Genomic DNA, 21753 nt, shown 5'->3' with positions numbered 1-21753 from the left:
TTATCGGTTCCTGGGCATGTTATACTGTATTGGAGTTCTATTACTATTGCTTGCCTATCTATCTAGATAGTTTCTTATTTATTTATCTAGTCATTTATTTGTTTATGTATTTATTATTTTCTTCTTTTTCTCAATTTTTTTTTTGCTTTGGCTCTCAAGTCTCGTCTTTCTTGCTACGCTTTCTTTCTTAGTGAATGGCAGCAATAGATTAGCTTGGATCTCAATGTCGACTACGGACAAGTTAAGATTGCCAGGTATGTTAAACTAACCCATACTGCATTGTGTGCCGGTCAACAGGACCGTAACTAAAGCACACGCACGGGTTCGCTGTATATTCCTCACCCGAGAGCGTATTCCTACTCTCACTCTGAATTGTTTAGTACGAACGCAGTTTAGGCAAATTCACCGATATGGACAGTGTTTGGATGCTTCGAGACTCTCCAACGCAATGTGTGCTTGAGGAAGCGAATAAAATTTAGCCTTCTCGGCGAAAAGGGATCGCTTATTTATAATATTGTTACACAAGGCAAGGTAACTTAATGGGGGTTTTTATGGGCCCTGAGTCCGCGATCACAGTATAATGATGATGATCTCCACCGCCATGGCTCGTACCCACTCAGAGGGATCGCAGTAAAGGCAACGTCGTCTTCATTCTCTACCCACGCTTCCCTTGTTTTTCCTGGTAGTGATACTTCTTATCATTCCTCCGGTCTCAGACGAAGCTCTCTGGGTGAGTCATTCTTGCATCCTTCGTGTAAACGGCTTCAGGCGGGCAACATGCGTCACCTCTGTCTTGCATGAACGTCGGCCACTAGTGGTGACACGTGCAATTTCATAGTTCACCTCGCTGAGATGATGGAGTATCACGAAAGCACCGGCGTAGTGTGCCAGTAGCTTTTGGCTCAAGCCACGTCTGCGTATTGGGGTCCACACCCACACTAGATCACCGGGGGCATAGGTTACATGCCTGTGTTGACTGTCGTAGCGAGTTTTGGAGGACTCTTGCGCTGCCAGTGTACGTAAGCAGGCAAATCGACGTGTCTGTTCCGCACGACAGAAAGTTTCCGCAATTGTTAAATCGTCATGGACGACAAAAGGAAAGATAGTGTCCAGCGTATGTCGAGGTGAGCGAGCGTAGAGCAGATAGAAAGGGCTGTAGCCTGTCGTTTCGTGTTTCGACGTGTTGAAGGCGTACGTGACGAATGGTAATACTTCATCCCAGTTTTTGTGGTCGCAGGCGACGTACATTGCCAACATGTTGATCAACGTTCGGTTTGTGCGCTCGGTGAGGCCGTTAGTTTGTGGATGATACGCAGTTGAGTGTCGGAACTTGGAGGCACACAAACGAAGTAATGATTCGACAACATCAGCGATAAATTGTCGTCCACGGTCGCTTATTATCACGCGAGGAGGTCCGTGTCGGAGGATGACTGAATGCAACAGGAACTCCGAAACCTAGACTGCCGTGGCGGAGGCAGCCGTCTCGCAGTACCGCGTCAGGTAGTCGGCGCATACAATTATCCACCGGTTACGTTTTGAGGAGCGTGGAAATGGTCCCATCAGATCAATGCTGACCTTTTCAAAAGGGGAACCGGGAGGCTTTACAGGTTGCAGGTGACCAACTGGGCTCGAGGAGGACCGCTTGTGGCTCTGGCACTGCGTACAGCTGGCCACGTAGTTCTGAATTGTCTTGCTCATTTTCGGCCAATAGAACCGCTCTTTCGTGCGACTAAGTGCTCAAGCGATGCCTAGATGGCCAGAGGTGGGGTCATCATGCGTGAGACGCAGAACAGACGTTTGGAGGGACGCAGGAACAACTAGCAGAAAGCGGGCGCCCGTCGTGGACAAGTTTCTCTGGTAAAGAAGACCATTTCTGAGGCAGAATCGGCCTTTGCTTAATGAATTTCTCGCTCCAGGGAAGAGAGCTTTCAACCTTGGGTCATTCGGCTGCTCAGCGGCAAAAGTCACGGCATCAGGAAAGCCATACGACAGAGAAGCGATAAAGTGGTCAAAGTTATCGCCTTCACAATCTGTCGATGGTAGCGGCATTCTGGAGAGGCAATCCGCATCAGCGTGTAGACGGCCAGTCTTGTGTGAAATGGTGAGGACATGTTCTTGCCAACGAATGGCCCATCGTGCGAGGCGGCCGGATGGGTCACGAAGGTTGACCAGCCAACACAGGGAATGGTGATCTGTGACGATAGTGAACGGGCGACCATAGATGTATGAGCGAAACCGTTGCACGGCAAAGACTACCGCTAGGCATTCCTGTTCGGTCACTGTGTAGTTGCGTTCAGGCTTGCTTAAAGAACGACTTGCGTACGCCACAACGTGTTCCTTCTTGCCAGAACGCTGAACGAGAACGGCACCGATACCGATGTCACTTGCGTCTGTGTGAATTTCCGTGGGCGACAAAGGATTGAAGTGCCGAAGTATTGGCTGCGAAGTTAACAAACACTTCAGCTTGTGAAAAGCGGCATCACACTCGGAGGTCCACTGAAACGGGCTGTTCTTGCGTAGAAGGCTCGTCAGGGGGTGAACGATATCCGCAAACTTGGGTACGAGCCGGCGGAAATACGAGCAGAGCCCGATGAAGCTACGCAGTTGTTTCACAGATTTAGGATGCTCGAACGATTCAACGGCCGCTGTCTTTTGTGGGTCAGGTCTAATGCCATCTTTGTCAACGAGATGTCCTAACACCAATGTCTGTCGCTCGCCAAAGTGCCACTTTTTTGAATTCAATACAAGGCCAGCTTTTTCAATGCAGCTGAGCACGATGTCTAGGCGAGTGTTGTGCTCCTCAAACGTACGTCCAAAAATTACGACATCATCAAGGTAACACATGCATATATGTCATTTTAAACCACGCAATATAGAGTCCATAAATCTTTCGAATGTCGGAGGAGCATTACATAATCCGAATGGCATAACGTTGAACTCGTAAAGTCCGTCGGTCGTAACAAATGCCGTCTTTTTTTTTTTGTCAGCTGCGTGCATCGGAATTAGCCAGTAACCTGATCTCAGGTCGACAGATGAAAAGTAGGACGCGGAATGCAGGCAGTCTAGAGCGTCATCGATGCGCGGCAGTGGATAGACGTCTTTCTTGGTAACAGATTTCAGTCGGCGGTAGTCAACGCAAAATCTCCACGCACCGTCCTTCTTCTTCACTAGAATGACGGGAGCAGCCCACGGACTTGCCGATTCCTGTATTATTTCCTTTTCCAGCATTTCTTGGACTTGCTCATCAATAATCTTGCGCTCCGATGGTGCCACTCGGTAAGGTTTCTGCCTAATGGAATGCGCCGACTCGGTGTAGATCTGATGACGTATCCGGGACGCTGAAATTAAGGGCCTTTGGCTGTATTCAGAAAAATCGAACACTTTCGAGTGCTTATATAGAACGTCGAGCAGTGTATGACATTCGCTTTGGTCAAGTGACTTGCTGATCATTTGTAGCCATTGGGCATCTTCTGAACTTTCTAAGCGTCGATGTTCATTTTGGTTTGTAGCATCAACAAGCGCAACCAGCGTCGTACATGATTCGCGTCTAAATACTGCAAGTTTCATGCCGCCTGGCAGAATTACAGGCTCCATGAAACTGTTCATTGTCCAAACACCTGCCCGTCCATCAACGACTGACACTATACAATGGGGAATCAGAATGTTCTTTTTCAGGCATGCCAAGGCAATCGGTTCGAGCGTAGCGTCAAACGTGCCACAGTTGTTACTGGAACATGCCACGGGAACACACACAGCAGAAAATGCAGGAACGACTGTATCCACGGAGACGAAAAAGATGCATTCCTCCAGACAGGAATTTTTCAAGAGCGCCGTTGCTGTTCGTGGACGTTTCTGTAACGCCAAACCCTTTGCTGTGGTACCGGCCATACGATTCCAGTTCACCGCTCAAATTCCTGCCACAAACGTTGTCTTTTTGAAGTTGCAAAAAGGTGACTGTTTTGTAGAAAAGGAGAGACAGAAAAAAAAAGGGGGAGATCAGGAAATTGAGCCTTCTGCCGGAGAACGGGATTGCGCGCCCTAACGCGTACATATATATGTGTGTGTATATATATTGCTGCGGTTCTGAAAAAATTGCGGGTTCGTTGATGAATTGTGCATCGAGTGCTCATACACTCTTAATGCCTCTTCGCTCCACCCCGCGCGTTTCCCAGGCGTTCTATTGTTTGGGCTCGCAGCGTCACTTTGTTATTTATAGCTTGAATATTCGCTGAGAGACGGGCGTTTTGTGTCGGAAGAGACGTATACCATGCATACAGAAAATGCGGAACTCAGAACGTGCAGTGGAGTTCTTAGCTCTCGAAACACGCAAGAGAGAGAGAAATAAACGTTTATTTAGAAACAGTCTTCCAAGCGAGTCCCGGTGTCACCCTAAGGTGTAAGGGTTTTCTAGTTCAGGAACCCTTTGACTTCGACTGCCCTCTTGGTCCTGGCGACGAGTTGACGCTGGTCTTCTTTGTCCTCGAGGATGAGCTTGGCCTTCCACGTTTCCATTAGGTGGTCATCGTAAACTCTTTGGTTTAAGGCTCACTTACAACTATTCACCGTCCTGTACTCACTACTTCCTCGCATACAATCAAAATGCGTTTCGTGTTTCAGCTAGACGGCCGCATATATACATTGATGAGTTACTTATGTTTGCTGATGGCAATAATGTCCGCCGTGATAGTCTAACTGCGGTGTTTGACTGCTGACCGGAACGCTTCGAGATCGAATCCCGGCCTCAGAAGCCACTCCTCTGTTGAGGTGAAATGCTACATGGCAAATACCTTAGATTCAGGGACAGTTACAGACAACCAGATGGTGTAAATTTCCGAAGCCTTACACTTTGGCATCTCTCAATAACATATCGTGGTTTTTGGACGTAAAACCCCGATTCTAATAACCTGCTACCTTCGAAGCGCTTAACTCTATAGGCAACTGATATATTCAATCGCACCACATATATGAGAGATGCCTTCATTTAAACCCATTTTGACATTCAGCTCTGATTGCAAAGCTCAGACAAGACGTTTCAAAACCGACTTCCACGTTTAAATGAGCTGAGAAGCACGCTTTCATTTGACACGCTATTTTATTGTTTATCTAAAAACTTGTAACTTCATCGGGCGTCGTTGCTGGATTTTTTCTTGTTGTTTCCTAAGCCCACACCTGTTCATACATAGCATCAGGGTGTGTCGTGTTGAACCACCCACGGTGTTAAAAAAAATTTTGACAACAATTTTGAGAACAGAAACGTCGCACTAAATGTAATCACAAGTAGTGATGAGTGCAATTCAACAAATATCCAAGTTGTTATACTTCGCTGTGAATGAAAAGTGCGCTCTTTTAGCAAAAGGGGCCAGTGCAGCGAGCGAAGTGACCTTTGTAGACCCGGCAACTAACGCAATCGTTCCGGTGAAAGCCCAAGACGTACAATTTTTTCCACCACAACATAAGCCTGCACACGCGTGTGCGTGCACCCCCCCCCCCCCCCTCTCTGCTTTCCGCTAGGCAAAGTACGCGTGCGAAAAAAGCCCGTTGGCGCATCAGACGAGCTGGGCGCTGAACGTATGCGGCCATTAGAGACGATAGTCTTTCTTGGGGACCTTCGACGCAAAAAGTTTGGGCTGTCTGTCTGTCTGTTTGTCTGTCTGTCTGTATGTCTGTATGTCTGTCTGTACATTAGCTGTTTGTCCACTCTTAACAGCACCGGGTACTTGAAACGGCTGACCCAATGCGCAGCACCCACCAATGTTGCTCAAGATTTAGCGTTCATACTTGTGCGATCGTCAATTAAAAAGCAATTATTGCGCATGTCTGGGGCACCATAACAACACGTATATAATCTTCATGTGCGTCTTTTACTAGAAAATGCATACATAACTAATCTTGAGGATCGTAGCGCTTATCACGCTGCGCTGACTATGCAACACTTGCACGAAAAGGCGAGTGTTTGCAACGCTTTGATAAGACGAGACGGTGGTGGCACCTACACGTCCCCTTGCGTTCTACACCTTATCACCTCTGAGACAGGCGCGCACACCCGTCTCAGAGCCACGTGCTTCGGTTTGCAAGAAAAATGGCGGATGACGCTCATGTCTCACGTGTGACGTCAGTTAATGCGCTTGTTCGCCTCCTCTGCACGCTCGAGGCACAATAATGCAGCGCCTCAAGAATACCATTCACTGTTTTTCTTGCACAGAACATCAAATAAATCTTTTGTTTACTCTTTCCACACGCAATACAATAGTCTTTCGGCGACATTTGCAGATTAACATGCAGATACGGTAGCAAGTTTTTCATTTCTTTTTCTTTCTTGAGTTTTCATTTATATAAACATGCATACATATACGGCGAGTAACAGCGGTGGCGATGGCGAAAAAAAAAACAGCCGAGACTGTCAATATAGTTGCTATAGCAATAAAATGATCTCTTTGATTTCTTCCATTGAATTCTGCTTCGCATAACTATTAGCTGTACAAGCGCGATCCACATGAGCAAGTAACATGAAACCACGTACACCTGCCACCTAGAAAAATATTAAGCTAATGGTAACACATTTCCCTTGAAGGATTTTCGTGCTCGTTAAAAAGTATCTGTGTGTTCTATTCGTAATTGCGTACTCTAACATAAGCTCTTTTTGCCATTTTTCAGTCACTTTCAGCCTTGCAGTGTAAAATGCCGCTTCAGCCTTTTGCTTCGTCTGTGGCACAAGTGGACAAACCGATTTAATTGCTAACGAAGGTTAAAGTATTTCATTCCGTGAAGTTTACAGTCTTAGTACTATAGAGACGATGGCAGTTGTGCATGTGCCATGAAGGACTATTAAATGGACAAAAAAGAAGAACTCGCTTGCGCGTTCTTTTAAAGAGACTGACCTTCTTTTGGTGTCTCATCTCTGCGGCAAGACTTCTGTTTTGACGTCGTGACAATATCATTATGCGATGGTAAGCTGCTTTCTCCACGTTGAAAGTATGTGCTTTATGGGCGGTATAATTGTGAGAGATTGTCATTATTGCAAAAAGTAATCGCAAACACCAGAGACCAGTGGTGGACGACTTTTTCGATAAAGACATCGCGTCAATCAAAATAATAGTGAAGGCATGAATGAAAATATGATCGCTTGTTTTTAGTGTTGTTGAGACGCATTCACAATGGGCTTACAAATCTGTTGCCCAATGCGCTCGTCACTATAGTGCTTGTCAACCTTTCTTAAACACAATCTCATCGTCTTCTTCTAATAATTAAGGGACAGAAATAATTTCCTTTCCATTTTTTTTTTTACTTCACTCATTTACAGGACAAGCTTTACCTGTAAAAAAATTAACAAAAACAAAATTTATAATGTCAAAAAAATTAATAATATACACAATTAGCAGATGATAGAACGTACGACTTAAAGCGAAATCTACTGATAAAAAATGATCATAGATTCTCAGAAAAAAAAATGGATACCGTTTTTGTAATTTTTTACATCTACCTAGGCACCTTTTTAGTGACTTCGATTCCGTGGCAGAAACAACGTGTCCTTACAGTGTTCTACAGAATAAAGAGCTTTCGCGTTTGAAAAAATTGTTCCGGAATCTGACCTCTAGCTAGCATAAAGCTGAGTTCACTCAGTGCACTATAGTTTACTGAAAGCATCGTTAATCACAATAAACACAATGTCGCAAAACAGCGTACTTTTGTATTATGCAGGAGGAGGTTCATGCAGCACCAGACCAACGTTAGTTAATTGCTAAAAATGCTCTCATCTTCCATTGGTAAGTCACGACTCATGAAAATGAAGGAAATAGTTAAAAAGCAGACACAGCAAGGTGAATCACAAAACTGTGTGGTCGACTGCATGACGTTTTGGAAAATGCGAAAAGTGAAAATACAAGTGAGTGATGCGGCGCGGCAGCAAATTAAGACAAATTCCTGTAGATTAGGGGTAGGCTCCCCTGGGTGCGAACGCCGAGCCACGCCAGCAGCAAAAGTTTACTGGCTGCGCTTACGAGGATTTCGGAAAGCACTCCAGCAAATTTAGCCTGGTTTAGTTCAGAGCCGAACTGATAGCAATGCAAGTGGTTGGCCCGACATAATAGTCTCTCTGTGAAGAACTACGCAGTATTCTAATATCGAGGGAACAAGAAATCAGATGCTTAAAACAAATTCACCTACAGTCATTTTGTATTTATTCATAGCCATTAGTTGTTTCCGATTTTCCTCATAACTTGTGTATTTTTAATTGACTGTCAGTTTGTTGTATGTTCCGACTCGAAAATCCTGATGTTGTACTCATAGCTTCGGTTGATACACGTAAACTACTAGAAGAAATTCAGGATAGCTTTGATACTTTTGAATAATTTGTTCATTCTGCACTATTACTATTTTGTACGTAGAAATAAAGAAGTAGGCGGTGCCTTTACTTTGTGCTATCACCTTTTTAGAACGATCATCTCTCTACGAGAATAGTCACTGCATAACTCTTCATTGTAGATTCATTTTAGTCTCATATTATGTACTTATGCTCAAGTTAAGCATTGGCGGTGTGAACAGGCACCATAGAATGATGCAACATTTTTAAAAAGAGTTAAAAATTTGTGCGAGCAGTATGTCACAAAGTAATACAGTATGAGGTGTCGAACCTTGTCCATGCGTCGTGTGTTATTTAGCGTACAGTAACTGCTCTTAACCATTTCCACGTATGTTATTTCTGTATATTTTTTTTCACGAGAAAAAACGAACCCCAAGCGTTTTTTTTTTTAATGTTTACGTCTTGTAAGCCACGTCAGATGATTTCTGCGTCGGCCGAGCGAAGCGAAGCGCAACAAGGCGTAGAATACGTGTCAGGGCGTACTATGTTCAAGTTTCACACTTCGATAAGGACCGAAAAAACTACATAAGAATGTAAAAGAGAGGGCAACGAGCGTTGGTGAGGCCGCAGTTTTGGTGAGACATCATAATCCTTCACGGGAAGCGTCGTTTCGCCCCCCCAAGTGATAGCCCCGACCGGTGTGCCTCGGGGACCGAAAGGAACCCGTCTTAACCTTCGACGTCCATGACGGACAGCCGCTGGAAACACGGCGCGAAAGCTACACGTCTTTTAAGTCATTTCGGCCATGATCGATGGATGTGAATCGCGTGTGGCGGGAGGAGCGCGGCACATCGAACACTTTGCTGCTCGGGGCGGCGACCGCGGTTTCGAGCGACGAGTTCAGAGCGGGGGCGTGCACCGCAAGCCTCGCCCATGTGCTCTTTTCTTCGCTTCGCTCCCCCATACTCCACTTTCTATCTTACTTTTTTTTTGGATGTTCACAATGACCGCGCTTTTTGTGAGGGCCTCCCTGAAACCACAGGCACGCCAAGGAACCAAGTAGCGCTGTTTGCGTAGTACATTGTGGGTGCATTATGGCTTATATAGACATTCCTCGCGATCAATGCTCTTGTGTGTGGCATCACTGTGTGCAAGCTGCAGTCGTTATACCGTATAGATCATACTACGATCGACCTGGAAATCACTGCTCAGTGTTTCTTTGATTATCAGGAAAGAGGAAAGGGAAAGCAGCATGTTATCTTCAAACAATTAATCAAATACGGGCGAATAATGATTGATACGCACTGATTTTCAGGCACGAAGCGTGGTAGTAGTCGCTTGGAAACGCTGACCGAAATCAGCTACTTTATGCCGCCTTTCCCAAAGTATATCGTTGTTATGGGTGTTGTTTAGAAACTGTGCACCGGTACTAGACGATATTATGGTAGATATCATGTACGCCGGCTTTCACTTGATGCTCCGAGTTGTAAGCGAATTGCTTATTTTTGTGTTTCGAGTGAATAATTCACTATCTTTGTGATTACGCCAGCATAACCATATACCACCACCCCCCTTCCCCCTCCTACAGAGCTAGGACAAGCATGTTCCGGTAATGTCGCTGTTTGAATATAAATGCTTTATCGGAACCATTCTTCAGCAAAACAATTTTTGCAGCTTCATATTGGATGCAAAAACAAACCTAAGAAAATAAGTGCGTACCTAATACATGCAAATTACTCTTTCTGCTGACTTTGCTTCTAAAGTATTCATGGTTCTAGAAAATCAGCATTCCCCTTTTTTTTTCTATTTTCTCCGTCGCACGTGCATGTTCGCTTAACGAGGGTCATTTTTCGCGCTCTTGTCACGCGCCTAACAAGTGAATTTGTTTCGCCTTATGAACTCCGATATACAGTTGACGCTCATTACTTCGAAAGCTGTTATTGATGCACCCAGCTTTCATTAATCAACTTGTTCGTGGTCGTGCTAAGGTTTCATTCTAGCTTCTCAATAATGAACCACCCAAGCGACACTCCCCTCCGAGCGTTTGTTTTTCTGTCTTTTATTCGCCCGGCGTAAGTTACCATGCCACGTAAAAAAAGGTAAAAATAGGGTGGCAACATTTCTACACATTGTAATTAAAGTAGTGGAGCACCCATGCACTACAAAAAATTGAAAGGCTTGGAGCTGCTTTGTTTTACAGTTGCCTTGATGTAGCCTAACTTTCGGTAAGAGATCCATTGCTAAACGGTGAGGCTTAACATTACTTTTAGCGTGGCTTGACACCTCTGGTATTGTTATCATTAATACAATTTTTTCTGTCTCGTTTTTTTTTATTGTATTACAAGTGTCCGAAGTCGAGTGCTTAATCATTTCTAGTAACTGCTTTACTTCCAAGCCTAAATAAATCATGTTGAAACAGCTTGCATGCAAAGTTGCGTTGACCTGGAAAAAAAAGGTAACAGTTCCACGCCCCCTCTACGTGCTTCTGTGTATAAGACGAAGGTTAATTTAAAAGGCTATACAAAAATTATTCAAGCTGTTATTTTTTCGTACTTCAGTACTTCGTTACGAAGTTTCGTAAGCGGCATTTGAGGCTTCGAGCAGGAATGTAGCAGTGTGCAGCACGGGTCTTAATTACATTCACGTTTTCTACGATATAGTGTACAGTATATTAAAAATATTGTCTACCACATAATACGAGAAATGCGGACGCGATCTACGGTGCCACTTGGCTTTGGCGGTTCGGATACGAGCAGAAAAAAAGTTTGAAAAATGCTCGAGGCTTTTCTTGGGCATTATCGAAGTTCAACAATGCTCAGAAGGGTACTGTTGAAGTTGAAGAGACTTTCTGAGCCGTTCATTATTCGTCCCTTTTTTTTAATATCATGCGCTGGCGCTGTTGATAATTGCACCCCCTTACAAAAACACCAAGAAGCACCTAGGGTTACCGGTCTGTAGCAATGAAACGCAAATCTAGGTGTACTGGAGAGCAATGCTTCCTTGCTAGGGAGATCGCGCACACGCTAACCCTGGTTATTATACTTTACAACTGGCGGGCTCCACCGGCCAACGGCTGCGTGTCCGGCATTCCGAATTATTTTGGGAGCGCCTGCACATGTCGCGCCATCTCTAGGTGGCGATAAGACACCCAATTCTAACAGAACATAATGCACGCACGCACGCATGTACACACACACACACGCGCGCGCGCGCGCTTGCGTGCGTGCGTGCGTGCGAAAGGAAAAACGTACTTACCAAACCAAAAGTGTTATTAAAACTAATTTTCGTTTTAGATATTAGGGAAGCAGTAGAACATTGGAGGCGTTACTCTAATAACATGTCCTAAAACGCTTACCTTCCATATTCATTTGAATATTTTACCATACAGGCCATTAGAGCTGCGTCAACTGCGACCTATTTCGGCCTCGTTAAATTTCGATGGCAGTGCTCAGAAAATGTTTCAAGAACAGCTCCCGATTTTAATTCGGGCTCTTCATATTCATATGCTACTTTATCATATAGCCGAATCCGAATAACTTGCGGCGGCAGCATTTTCGATGGAGGCGGATATGTTGTAGGCCCGTGTGCTCAGATTTGGCTGCAGGTTAAAGAAACCCAGGTGGTCGAAATTTCCGGAACCCTCCACTTCGGCGTCTCTCATAATCATATGGTGGTTTTGGGACATTAAATCCCACATATCTATTTATCCGTATAACTTCCTCGGGTCATTTCTGTCGTCATAATTCTTGTCGTTTCCCAAGCCCACATATGCTTCTGCATTTTATCGGGCTGTGTTTAACAGCTCGTCGCGATGCTGACAGCGTTTTTGAATATAATGGTCGATAGGGTGCGTCAGAAAGCGAGACGAAGATGGTGCTTGTATGCTTCAACGAATCCTTCTCGTGACTGGTGTGGGCAACGCACCTGCAATTTCGACGATGCTCAAGTCAGCCAATAGCCATCGACTTTGGTTAAATGAAGTGGACATTTGGATATATGGCATCATTTGTACAACGAAGACGGAATGATACATTTTCGACTATGAGAAATTAATTAGGCGCAAATTTTAGGCTACACGCTGCGTGATAATGCTCGCGTGTTCTCAGGAGCATGGACCACCAATCAACAGCGTCTTTTGTTAATGCTAAATAAGTGTTATTGGGCCCCTTTCAAGAATCGCTTTCAGATCCAGCAGTTGATTTTGTATTAAAAGACAAACCTGTACACAGATCCGGTCACTTTATTTACGGTTACACGGCTGTTTCCGCAGTGACTGAAGTCGAATTGCGTCTACCTCCTTATTGCAAAACAAGGAAAAAAAATAGGTTACTCGTACTACTAGATCTCTGCAGCCAACATTTACTTTGCGGGCACAGTTTTTGCCATTGCCATTCTAGGCGTATATATATATATATATATATATATATATATATATATATATATATATATATATATATATATATATATATATATATATATATATATATATATATATATATATATATATATGCTATGTATTTCGAGTCTGATAGCTCACAATTGATATGTGATCTCATGCTCAATTTCAATTTACATCAGATAGTTACCCAACCCACGCGAGTACATTACATGCATCATCGTCAAACATTCTTGATTTAGTTTTTTTAAGTGATCATTTCCCGCAAGAAGCTTCTAGAATGGAAATAATGAAGAGCATCTCAGATCATAACTTGATTTATTGCGCTGTAGATGTGAATGACTATAAATCTCATCAACAGGCGTCGATTTATTATTCTGATTTTACCCATGCTGACGACACAAGCATAATCGATTGTCTTGTTTTCGAATATGATTAATTTGTATCGTTTCCAGATAACCTATCTATTTACATTGAAACACTTTGGAGTAGATTTACAGGCATCGTGACGTCATGCATAAAACGCTACGTACTGATCAAAAAGAAAAAAACTCGGCGACTAATCCCCTGGATAACAAGTGACGTGATACATGCGAAACGAAAGGTAAAACGTCTAAGGAAAAACTGAACACCACACCAACTATTCTTAGTAGACACTATCTGACTGTAGCTGTTAGCGAAATGAGAAGTAAACCAAAAGATACTAAAAATAATTACTTTGCAAATATACTTCTCATATTTTTGATAAGCACTCCAAATAAATTTTAGAAATATGTAAATCCAAAGAAAAATGATGAGCTCATGCGTACCTGTGACGACAACAACGATCTCACCAACTCCTTCAATGATTACTTTCAATCAGTTTTTACCGTAGGTGACGTAATCATACCACTCATACAATCTTCACACCATTCACCAATAGAACCCTTGACAAGTACCGAGCAAGGCGTGCTCAATCTACTAATAAATATTGATACCAAGAAGGGCCCGGGACCTGACAACATATCAAACATCTTCCTTAAAAGGTGTGCACAATGGGTAGCTAAATATTTATGTGTAATCTTTAATAAATCACTGCAATCATGCACTATCCCCGCAGTATGGAAAACCGCAAAAATTATACCAATACACAAAGCAGGCAGCAAAACCATGGTTTCAAATTACAGGCTAATATCGCTAACTTGTTCTGTGTGTAAAGTGTTAGAACATATGATATTGAAACACATAAGTATTTACCTAGAAAAAAATCCTATCCTGTCTCCTGTACAACACGGTTTCCGAGAAGGCTTTTCAACGGTTACTCAACTTTTAGAATTAATACACGATGCAGCCCAGTCCATTTATAGCCATAAACAAATTGACCTCGTCTTTTTAGACTTTTCAAACGCATTTGATTGTGTTTCACATACAAAAATAATCAAAAATTAGAAGTTACTTTGGGAGACAGTACCATTGTTCACTGGATTAAGGATTCCTTAACCGATCGCTCACAATTTGTACAGTTCTAGAACACCACTTCTAGAATAGCAGCAGTCACGTCAGGCGTGCCACAAGGCAGCGTCTTAGCGCCAATATTATTCACAATATTCATTAATGATCTGCCCCTCTCAACTGAAGTAAAACTAAGGCTCTTTGCAGATGACTGCGTACTTTACCAGGAAATCAATACTACTACGGTAACCTAATGCTTAACCGAGCACTAGAGAACACACGTGGTGCAAAAAGTGGCAAATGTCCTTTAATATTGGTAAATGTGTTTCCATGAGAATAACTTGCAAATACACAGGTTCAACTTTTTTTGCACTATTGACAACTGCCCCTTAGCCACAGTCTTTAGCCACAAACACCTAGGAATAATGATTTCAAACGACCTTAGATGTGATACCCACATTGATAATATTACTAGCACTTCCAAAAGAAGACTATTTTTATTGAAAAAACGTGTTAAACACGCACCAACACATACCAAACTAATAGCTTATACTACATCGTCATATCTGTATTAGAATATGCCAGCCCTGTCTGGTTCCGGTATACAAACCAAGAGATTAATAAAATAGAAGCGGTTCAAAGAGAAACAATAAGATTTCTTTTTAGCAAGTATAGACTAACAGACTCACCGACGCATTTACTCAATAACGCTGGCATTCTAACACTACAAAACCATACAAAACTAACAAGACTAAACTTAATGTTTCAACTACTCCACAACATTATAAAAATAGACACTTCAAGGTGTATCTTTTTTTCACGGCAGACCCACCCGTCATAATCATTCCCATACTTTTGTAGAATACTCTTTTAACACTGATAGCTTTAAATACTCATTTTTTCCTCTTACCATTAAAGATTGGAACTCACTGAAACCCACCTTAACCACTGAATCACCCATAAGTTTGTTCACAGCTGCAATTGAAGGCGAATTGCTTGCCTCGCAAATCGCACTAACGACATCACATCATCAATAAACCCAATAAATGATGAGTCAGTGTCATGTCACTAATACAGAGGTTCTTTTTATGATCGTTATGTTTCAAGTGACACGTTTTTCGATTAGTTTATTATTCATAAAATTCTTTGATTAAGTTGTTCAACAAAAATGGCTACTTGTTGTCCGTACCCCATATTACAAATACATGCAATACCTTTTTGCAGGAATTTTTAACAATAACCTAGTTTATGATCTTGATATTACTGAAATCGTTTGATTGTGTGTAAACAAATACTCAATTTCACATGCCCTCCCTGCTATACTCTCTGATGATATTGTCAGTATTGTTAAATAAATAGATAGTAAAATTATATATATATATATATATATATATATATATATATATATATATATATATATATATAAAGAGAGAGAGAGAGAATAATGAGGAAATAGCAAGGCAGTAAACCAGAAAGTGAACTTTATTTTCTCCAGCCGTTTATTAGGATGAAAAAGGAGGAAAGAAATATTCAAAAGAATTTGGAGAAACGAATGCATACGGGGAAAAAAATCTGTGGAGGAAAAGAGATGAAGTGACAAAAAATAGTTTCTCTAATATGCCACTCCCCCATAAGCAATTCAGTAACGCCTTGATCAACTTCCTGTGCAATGGCTCCTACTTTACACGTTTTTCGCGCGATGAAGTTCTGCCACAAATAAGAGCGACCAATCGGAATACGTATGCATTCCATCCACTGAGCCTGTACCTCCGACAAAGGTGATTTTTTTTTTATGTTCAACGCATTGTCCTATATCTTAATCTAAATCATTGAACCGTCACAAAGCGAAGATTGAAGACGCCATCAGAAAGTGTTCTGAAAGGTGAAGGAGCGTACTGTAATTAAGGAGCAGTGAGAAAGAGATAGCACAGTGACTCAACAAGACAAACAGAAAGTAGTTCTCAGAAGACTGCGTGAGAATAGCTTTTATTTTTCTAAACTCGCGTGCCTCCCTCTCCAAGAGAATACGGGCTCATCAATTATGATTTGCACAAACGATTCGCTGCCATTATTCGCACGCCGGAGCGGTCAGAGTCCCCTCGCTGAAACAGCCGGGCCTTCGTTCGAGTGTCATTATTAATAACCACGGTCAGTGACCGGAATGTTGCATTACCGCGTCACTGCTTTCACTAGGGATGCCGCGACAACCGCATTCGAGAGAAGCGGCGCAATATATTTACTTAGTCATTGGGTTAATGAAGTAGTTATTGAGTTAATCACTTAGTAATCAATTTCTTTTTCAAATTTCTTAATTTATGTGATCCAGCATAAAACCTGTCGAAAAAATTCTGTGCCTTTAGGATTTGTGTAAAGGTCGGTACTCGGCTGTGGCCGTCAGCATACGATATCTTTCGCCAATGTACTATCAGTTTTGGGCTGAGTATGCTAATGTATGATTTGGTACCAGAAAATTAGAAACTCGATAATTTATTCAACACCTTCGAGAGAAGATGAGGTAGAGTTGCTGTGCTCGAGGTTGTGGGCCACTTTTTTTTTTTCGAGGGAGTCATTAAAAACTCACAGGGTTCTCTATGCATGAGCCTCATTCCACTCCAAAGAAAAAGCTGTCTTCTTTGTTTTCTTCTAAGTCGGTGCGTTTAGGGTTTCCTGGTGTGGGCGCACGCATCGAGGCGCACTATAGATGCACTGAACCTCACGCGCCCCTTTCCGATAGCATTCCGCAGCTAACGTGATTTTGTCACGCCTTTGAGATCGAGGTCTTGTAAGATATCGGCACTTTCCTTGTTTTGAACTGCTTCCGAGATCGGAAAACCTTTGACCAAGCTACTCGACGTATTGTGGAAGCGGGGCTAGCTTGGTTTAATTCAAGCGAAGTTAGATTAAGGTGACACAATAAAGAAACAACGGCTTGGCTTAGATTGATGTATTGTACTTTAAGAACTGTCATTAGTAATGTCATCAAATTACAGTATCTTAGGTTTATCAATACAGGATATAATCAACTGAAAAGTTTACCTTTTACGTTCTGCGTCGAAATCTCTACGATTAGCGTCACGAATTTCAATGTGTTTATTTATCGTAATTTGGTGCCAATGGCTCAACCAAGTTTCTTCAAACTCTTTGTGCGAAGTCTATGGACACCTCAGAAGACAATTCATTTCTTTTTTACTGACTATAAACTAAGTGATTCTTTATAGGCACCGTCAAAATATGTGAGGTCACGGCGAATGGTGTGGAAGCTTCGAGGTGGCTTGGCCACCCACGTTCTCTTTTTGCGCATTTTGTCGCTTACGAACCGTCTTCTGGGACCCAGCGTGGTGTTTTGTATTACTAAAGTACAATTTACTGAGAGGAGCAAAATCGTTTCACTTTTTAGTGTCCCTTTATAAGGGGAAGTGATCATAAGTATTGCCGCAATGCGCGTAAAACACAGTCAGTGTCTCACATGTTTTATGCGGCCCAGCGTCAGAGCGCTCGTTTCGCAGAAATTCCGGCGTGGTTGTCGCGTCATTGGTCGTGAGCGAAAACTCATCATCTTTACGTGACCGAAAAAACGAGAGAGATGCAAATGAAATAATTCATTAAAATTCTGGCTCTGAGAGGTGATCGACCACGGGTCATTTGCGTGGCAAGTGGGTGTTCTACCACAGAGCCACGCCTCTGCTTCTGAATACAGTGAAAGTACCTTTCTCTGCTTAGAAATGCAGTGAAAGTAACTTTCATGCTTCGCAAACATGTGCGTCCTGTACACATGCTGCACAATACAAGAAATATTGCCGTAACAATGCTTGGTATAAGCGTAAATTACCATCGAGAATCAGACCATGAGATTACAATAATTTCATGGCTTAAACCCAGTCACCCACTACAAAATGCACACACGTTACTGCACCCTTAACACCACGTAGTAGGTGAGCAAGTTTACAAAGATTTCATGCACGAAGTGCATGAGACTTTCGCTATCGCATTCAACTCATTAAAGGCCGTTTCACATGACAAAAAAAGTAGCTATTTTCAGGCTGCGAATTCGCTCGCAGCGAAAAAAGGGGCAGTTCGCTCCCGCCGCAACAGTCCGCGGCGAGCTTCATGTTGGAAATTTGCGCTCTCATCGCAGCGGCGGGAGCGATTTTTGGTCGGGACCCGTTGAAATAGGGCTCGTCCGGCCCAGCCATCGAATTAGAGTAGACGTGTTTATTTTGATAATTGCCGATGCTGTGCATTTTAAAATGAATTCGGACTAGAAAGTGTTTTTAAATGACGAAACAAGCGGGCCCTTTGTTACCGTTCACGGTAACTTCATGATATCATAATGCACATATTATTACATTGCATTCGTGTCTGTTGCAAAGAGTGGTGGCAAGAACTCGCCGCTTCAGTCGCAGAGCGAAAATCGCGGACTGTTCGCAGTCCATGTGAAACGAAACCGCCATTAGCGGTGGTTGCGAACAGAGCGATTGGAGCGAGCAGAACAATTTTTTTCGCTGCAATCGCGGCATGTGAAACAGCCTTAAGGCGAAGCTTAAGGCGCCCTGAATTTTTTTGCACCGCACTATATTCACAAAAAGATTTACTCATGCGATGAAATTTTTCGTGGAAACATGCTTCATGTATTAAGCTTGTTAAAGAGTTGTTGCTACTTTTACAACTTAGTTGTGGCTGGCGCAGCAAGGTAAAGTTGATGTTGAATTGTTAGGCAGAGTTGAGCAAACTCCTGGTAAAGCATTTATTGAACGCGCAGTATCATCACATGTACAAACAGATATCGAGGAAGTACGACATGAAATTGTTGCTATATGGTTATGGGCTTCTCTTATTTAGGCAGAAGTGTTAACAATCGTTCACCATTGTTCTTGAAAGAATTTAGTCTCACTATTCACCCGCGCTCTTTGTTCGTATCAACATCCCATGTTCTTTATAGTGGCGTGATCTCGGAGAGGAGCTTAGAGACTCTTCAGAGGTAATACTGTTTCGCGTCACTCGTCAATGAAAATCGGATGAGTTCTTTCTCGCTCTCCATGACCCACCCACCACTCCACTCCCTTCAGTTTCCTTATTTCGAACTGGCTTAACTACGTTTTCATCATTACCTATTCACTCGCCTTAACGAGCTTCTGTGAAAGCACTAAAAATATAAAAGTAGCTTGCACAGTGATTTCTTATATTAGCAGTCAACGACAGAAATATCCATCTTGCGCAAAGTGAGGCGCTAAGCCCTCAGCGCTTTTTCGAAATATCCAGAAACATCAGAGCGGAAGCGCATATAGGAAGTCCGCTAACACTTCAAACGAAGAACATGAGCAATAATCTTTCGTCCGCTTTTGTTCGAAGCTCCTGCTTAGGCTAAGGAAGTTCGATGGAGTCCGTGACTTGACTAGAAGAGAGTTTAAACAGTTAGTTGGAAACTAAAGCGCATACGATAAGTGGAGATCGAAGACCACTAAAAACCTTATGGTTTAGATTGAGGATTCGAGAAAACTGTTAATTCTTTTTTTTAACGTGCGGCTGTTGCGTCTATTCAAAACGTCAATGGCTTTGGCACATTACTTGGAAACTAAGGCGCAGAATGCCAGAATGTCTGTAATCGTAATAGTATTTGTAAACAGCGTAATCGTATTAAGATTCACTATTTCCTCGTCGGGCATTTTTTAGCGTGGTCTAATCACCAACATTCTTTGATTCTGCCTAATGCCCTTGATATAAAAATATCAGGTCGCCTGTTCCGAGCCATTCATAAAATGCAAACAGAATGAACTTGTTCGTAAGAATTACAAGCGCTAAAATACGGATTACCGACAGCGGTTTCAGCAAGGTGATTCAATTGTTCATTTTCGCATGAACGATCACTAAGCCCTTCTTCGATTCAGAGCAGTGCGCGGTGTAATTCTCATCTTAACGAATGAAGACATCACGTTGGGAATTAAGACGGATGGCGAAGTTTGAAAGAGGGGTTCGTCGCTAAAAAAGATGAGGTTGCGATCCGCCACAAAGGTGTGGGAGTCGTCGCTGTCTTCGTCATTAGTTGTACGTGATCATGTTTCTCACTTCGCTGACAGTAATTTTGCGTTAGCTTTTGACTGAAACGTAAATGTGTATTTTTCAACAGGCGTATCTGCCTTTATATTGGTTGTAAATGGGGTCAATGCCACTAGCTTGATGTTTTCAAGCTGGCATGTCATATCGAATAGCATAGTGGTTTTACACTTTGTACAAGCTATACGAGAGAACGAAGCGGTAAAAGCGAGAAAAAACAAGACATCTGAATATTCCAGCCTTCCGTAAATGCGTCATGGAACATACACGTGGGCTAGGAAACTTGAAAAACATTGCACTTAAACAATGCTTGAAAATTTCAGCGAATTCGGGTTTGATACGCGCATTAAGTTGCATGAAGACTTGCGGCATTAGATCGTTCTGCATGGGTGCTCCATGCAATGAGCACTACTGCTACTGTCTTAAATTTTCTTTTCGAGGGAGGACTATGTTAATTGCCGCCACTCACCTCAATGCACATGCGACTGATATCCCAGAGTTGATTAAGCCCATGGCCTGAACACTCCACGTGGCTAAAAAGCCGGTGAAGTTTCAATATACTGTACGCCAGTTTGTTAGTTGTGCTTTAGAATAGTATTTCAAGTACTTCTTCAGTCAAGAGATGCTTAGCTAGCTCAGATTACACTTGATTATCTTTTTATTTGTCTCATTAAAGACCATCAAAACTTTTTTCCACAAGATGACTTGCACACTGGAACGTTTGCTTACAATGAAAATAAAAGGAAATTAGGAAAAAGGGTTCCTTTTCTGCTCAAGCATTGCAAGTTTCCGTATTTGTCTGCGTCTGTTTTTTTTTTTTTACAACTTAATCTGTCGGAAACATCTGAAGGATGAAATACCAACACGCCTAAATATGTGCACTGATGAAGAACGACCCAAAGAAAGCAGCGTGACTTGGTCTAGTTTGCGCCATAAGTAATGATTTAGAACTTAAGCCCCACGTCCGAACGCGGCACAAAAGTTTGGTGAGAACACCCGCGAAGTGTCTCCACTCACCGGCCTCGAGCGCAGCCAACAAGAGGCAGTGCAGGGCACCCGTAGCTGCCGACATGTGTGCGCACGTGGTGCGTGCTGGTAGGAGACCGCGGGGATTATCCGCAGGAGTAGCGCACGCGGGGTGTACTCCGATCCCGCAGCGCCACCGTGCCTCCTCGTCGAACAACGAAGGAGGCGACGAACGTGGTGCACTGCGTGGAGCGCAATTGCGCGCCTCGCGCACGGTGAGTCTCTCGCCAGACTCGCCAACTCGCCGCCGCACGGACTGCTGGCGCGTGACTCCGCCGCGTATCTGCTGTGCGCGCGTCCCGCGCCCGGCTTTTCGAGCGCACCGCGCACGCCGCTGCACTAACGCCGCCCCGAGACTGAGACGGTGACTACGAGAACCGCGAACTGAGGCCCAGTTTTTTCCCGCGCAAACACGAATCGATATTCGTAGGCAGTTTACCTTTTCCCTTTCCTGCACCCTATCTTGTCCATTAATTATCGTTTTCCACCCACCGTTAGGGAAGACCCTTCTTACTCACCCTCCTTTGTTGCCCCACGAATAACTGTACGT

General features: G+C 43.1%; 1 protein-coding gene across 1 annotated transcript in view; it reads right to left on the bottom strand.

The window, feature by feature from the left end:
* LOC119172102 (uncharacterized) overlaps positions 1-21498 on the bottom strand; it is a 65634-nt gene extending 44136 nt beyond the window's left edge. Inside the window, exon 1 of the mRNA XM_037423094.2 lies at positions 21195-21498. Coding sequence (XP_037278991.2) covers positions 21195-21249 — 55 coding nt within the window. The 5' untranslated portion in view covers positions 21250-21498. The remainder of the gene's footprint in view (positions 1-21194) is intronic.
* Positions 21499-21753: the final 255 nt, after the last annotated feature.

The sequence above is a fragment of the Rhipicephalus microplus genome, chromosome 4 (genome assembly GCF_043290135.1).
Source record: "Rhipicephalus microplus isolate Deutch F79 chromosome 4, USDA_Rmic, whole genome shotgun sequence".
In the NCBI taxonomy this organism is placed as follows: Eukaryota; Metazoa; Arthropoda; class Arachnida; order Ixodida; family Ixodidae; genus Rhipicephalus; species Rhipicephalus microplus.
The sequence above is the reverse complement of the archived record's forward strand: the minus strand, read 5'-3'. Positions and strand labels throughout refer to the sequence as shown.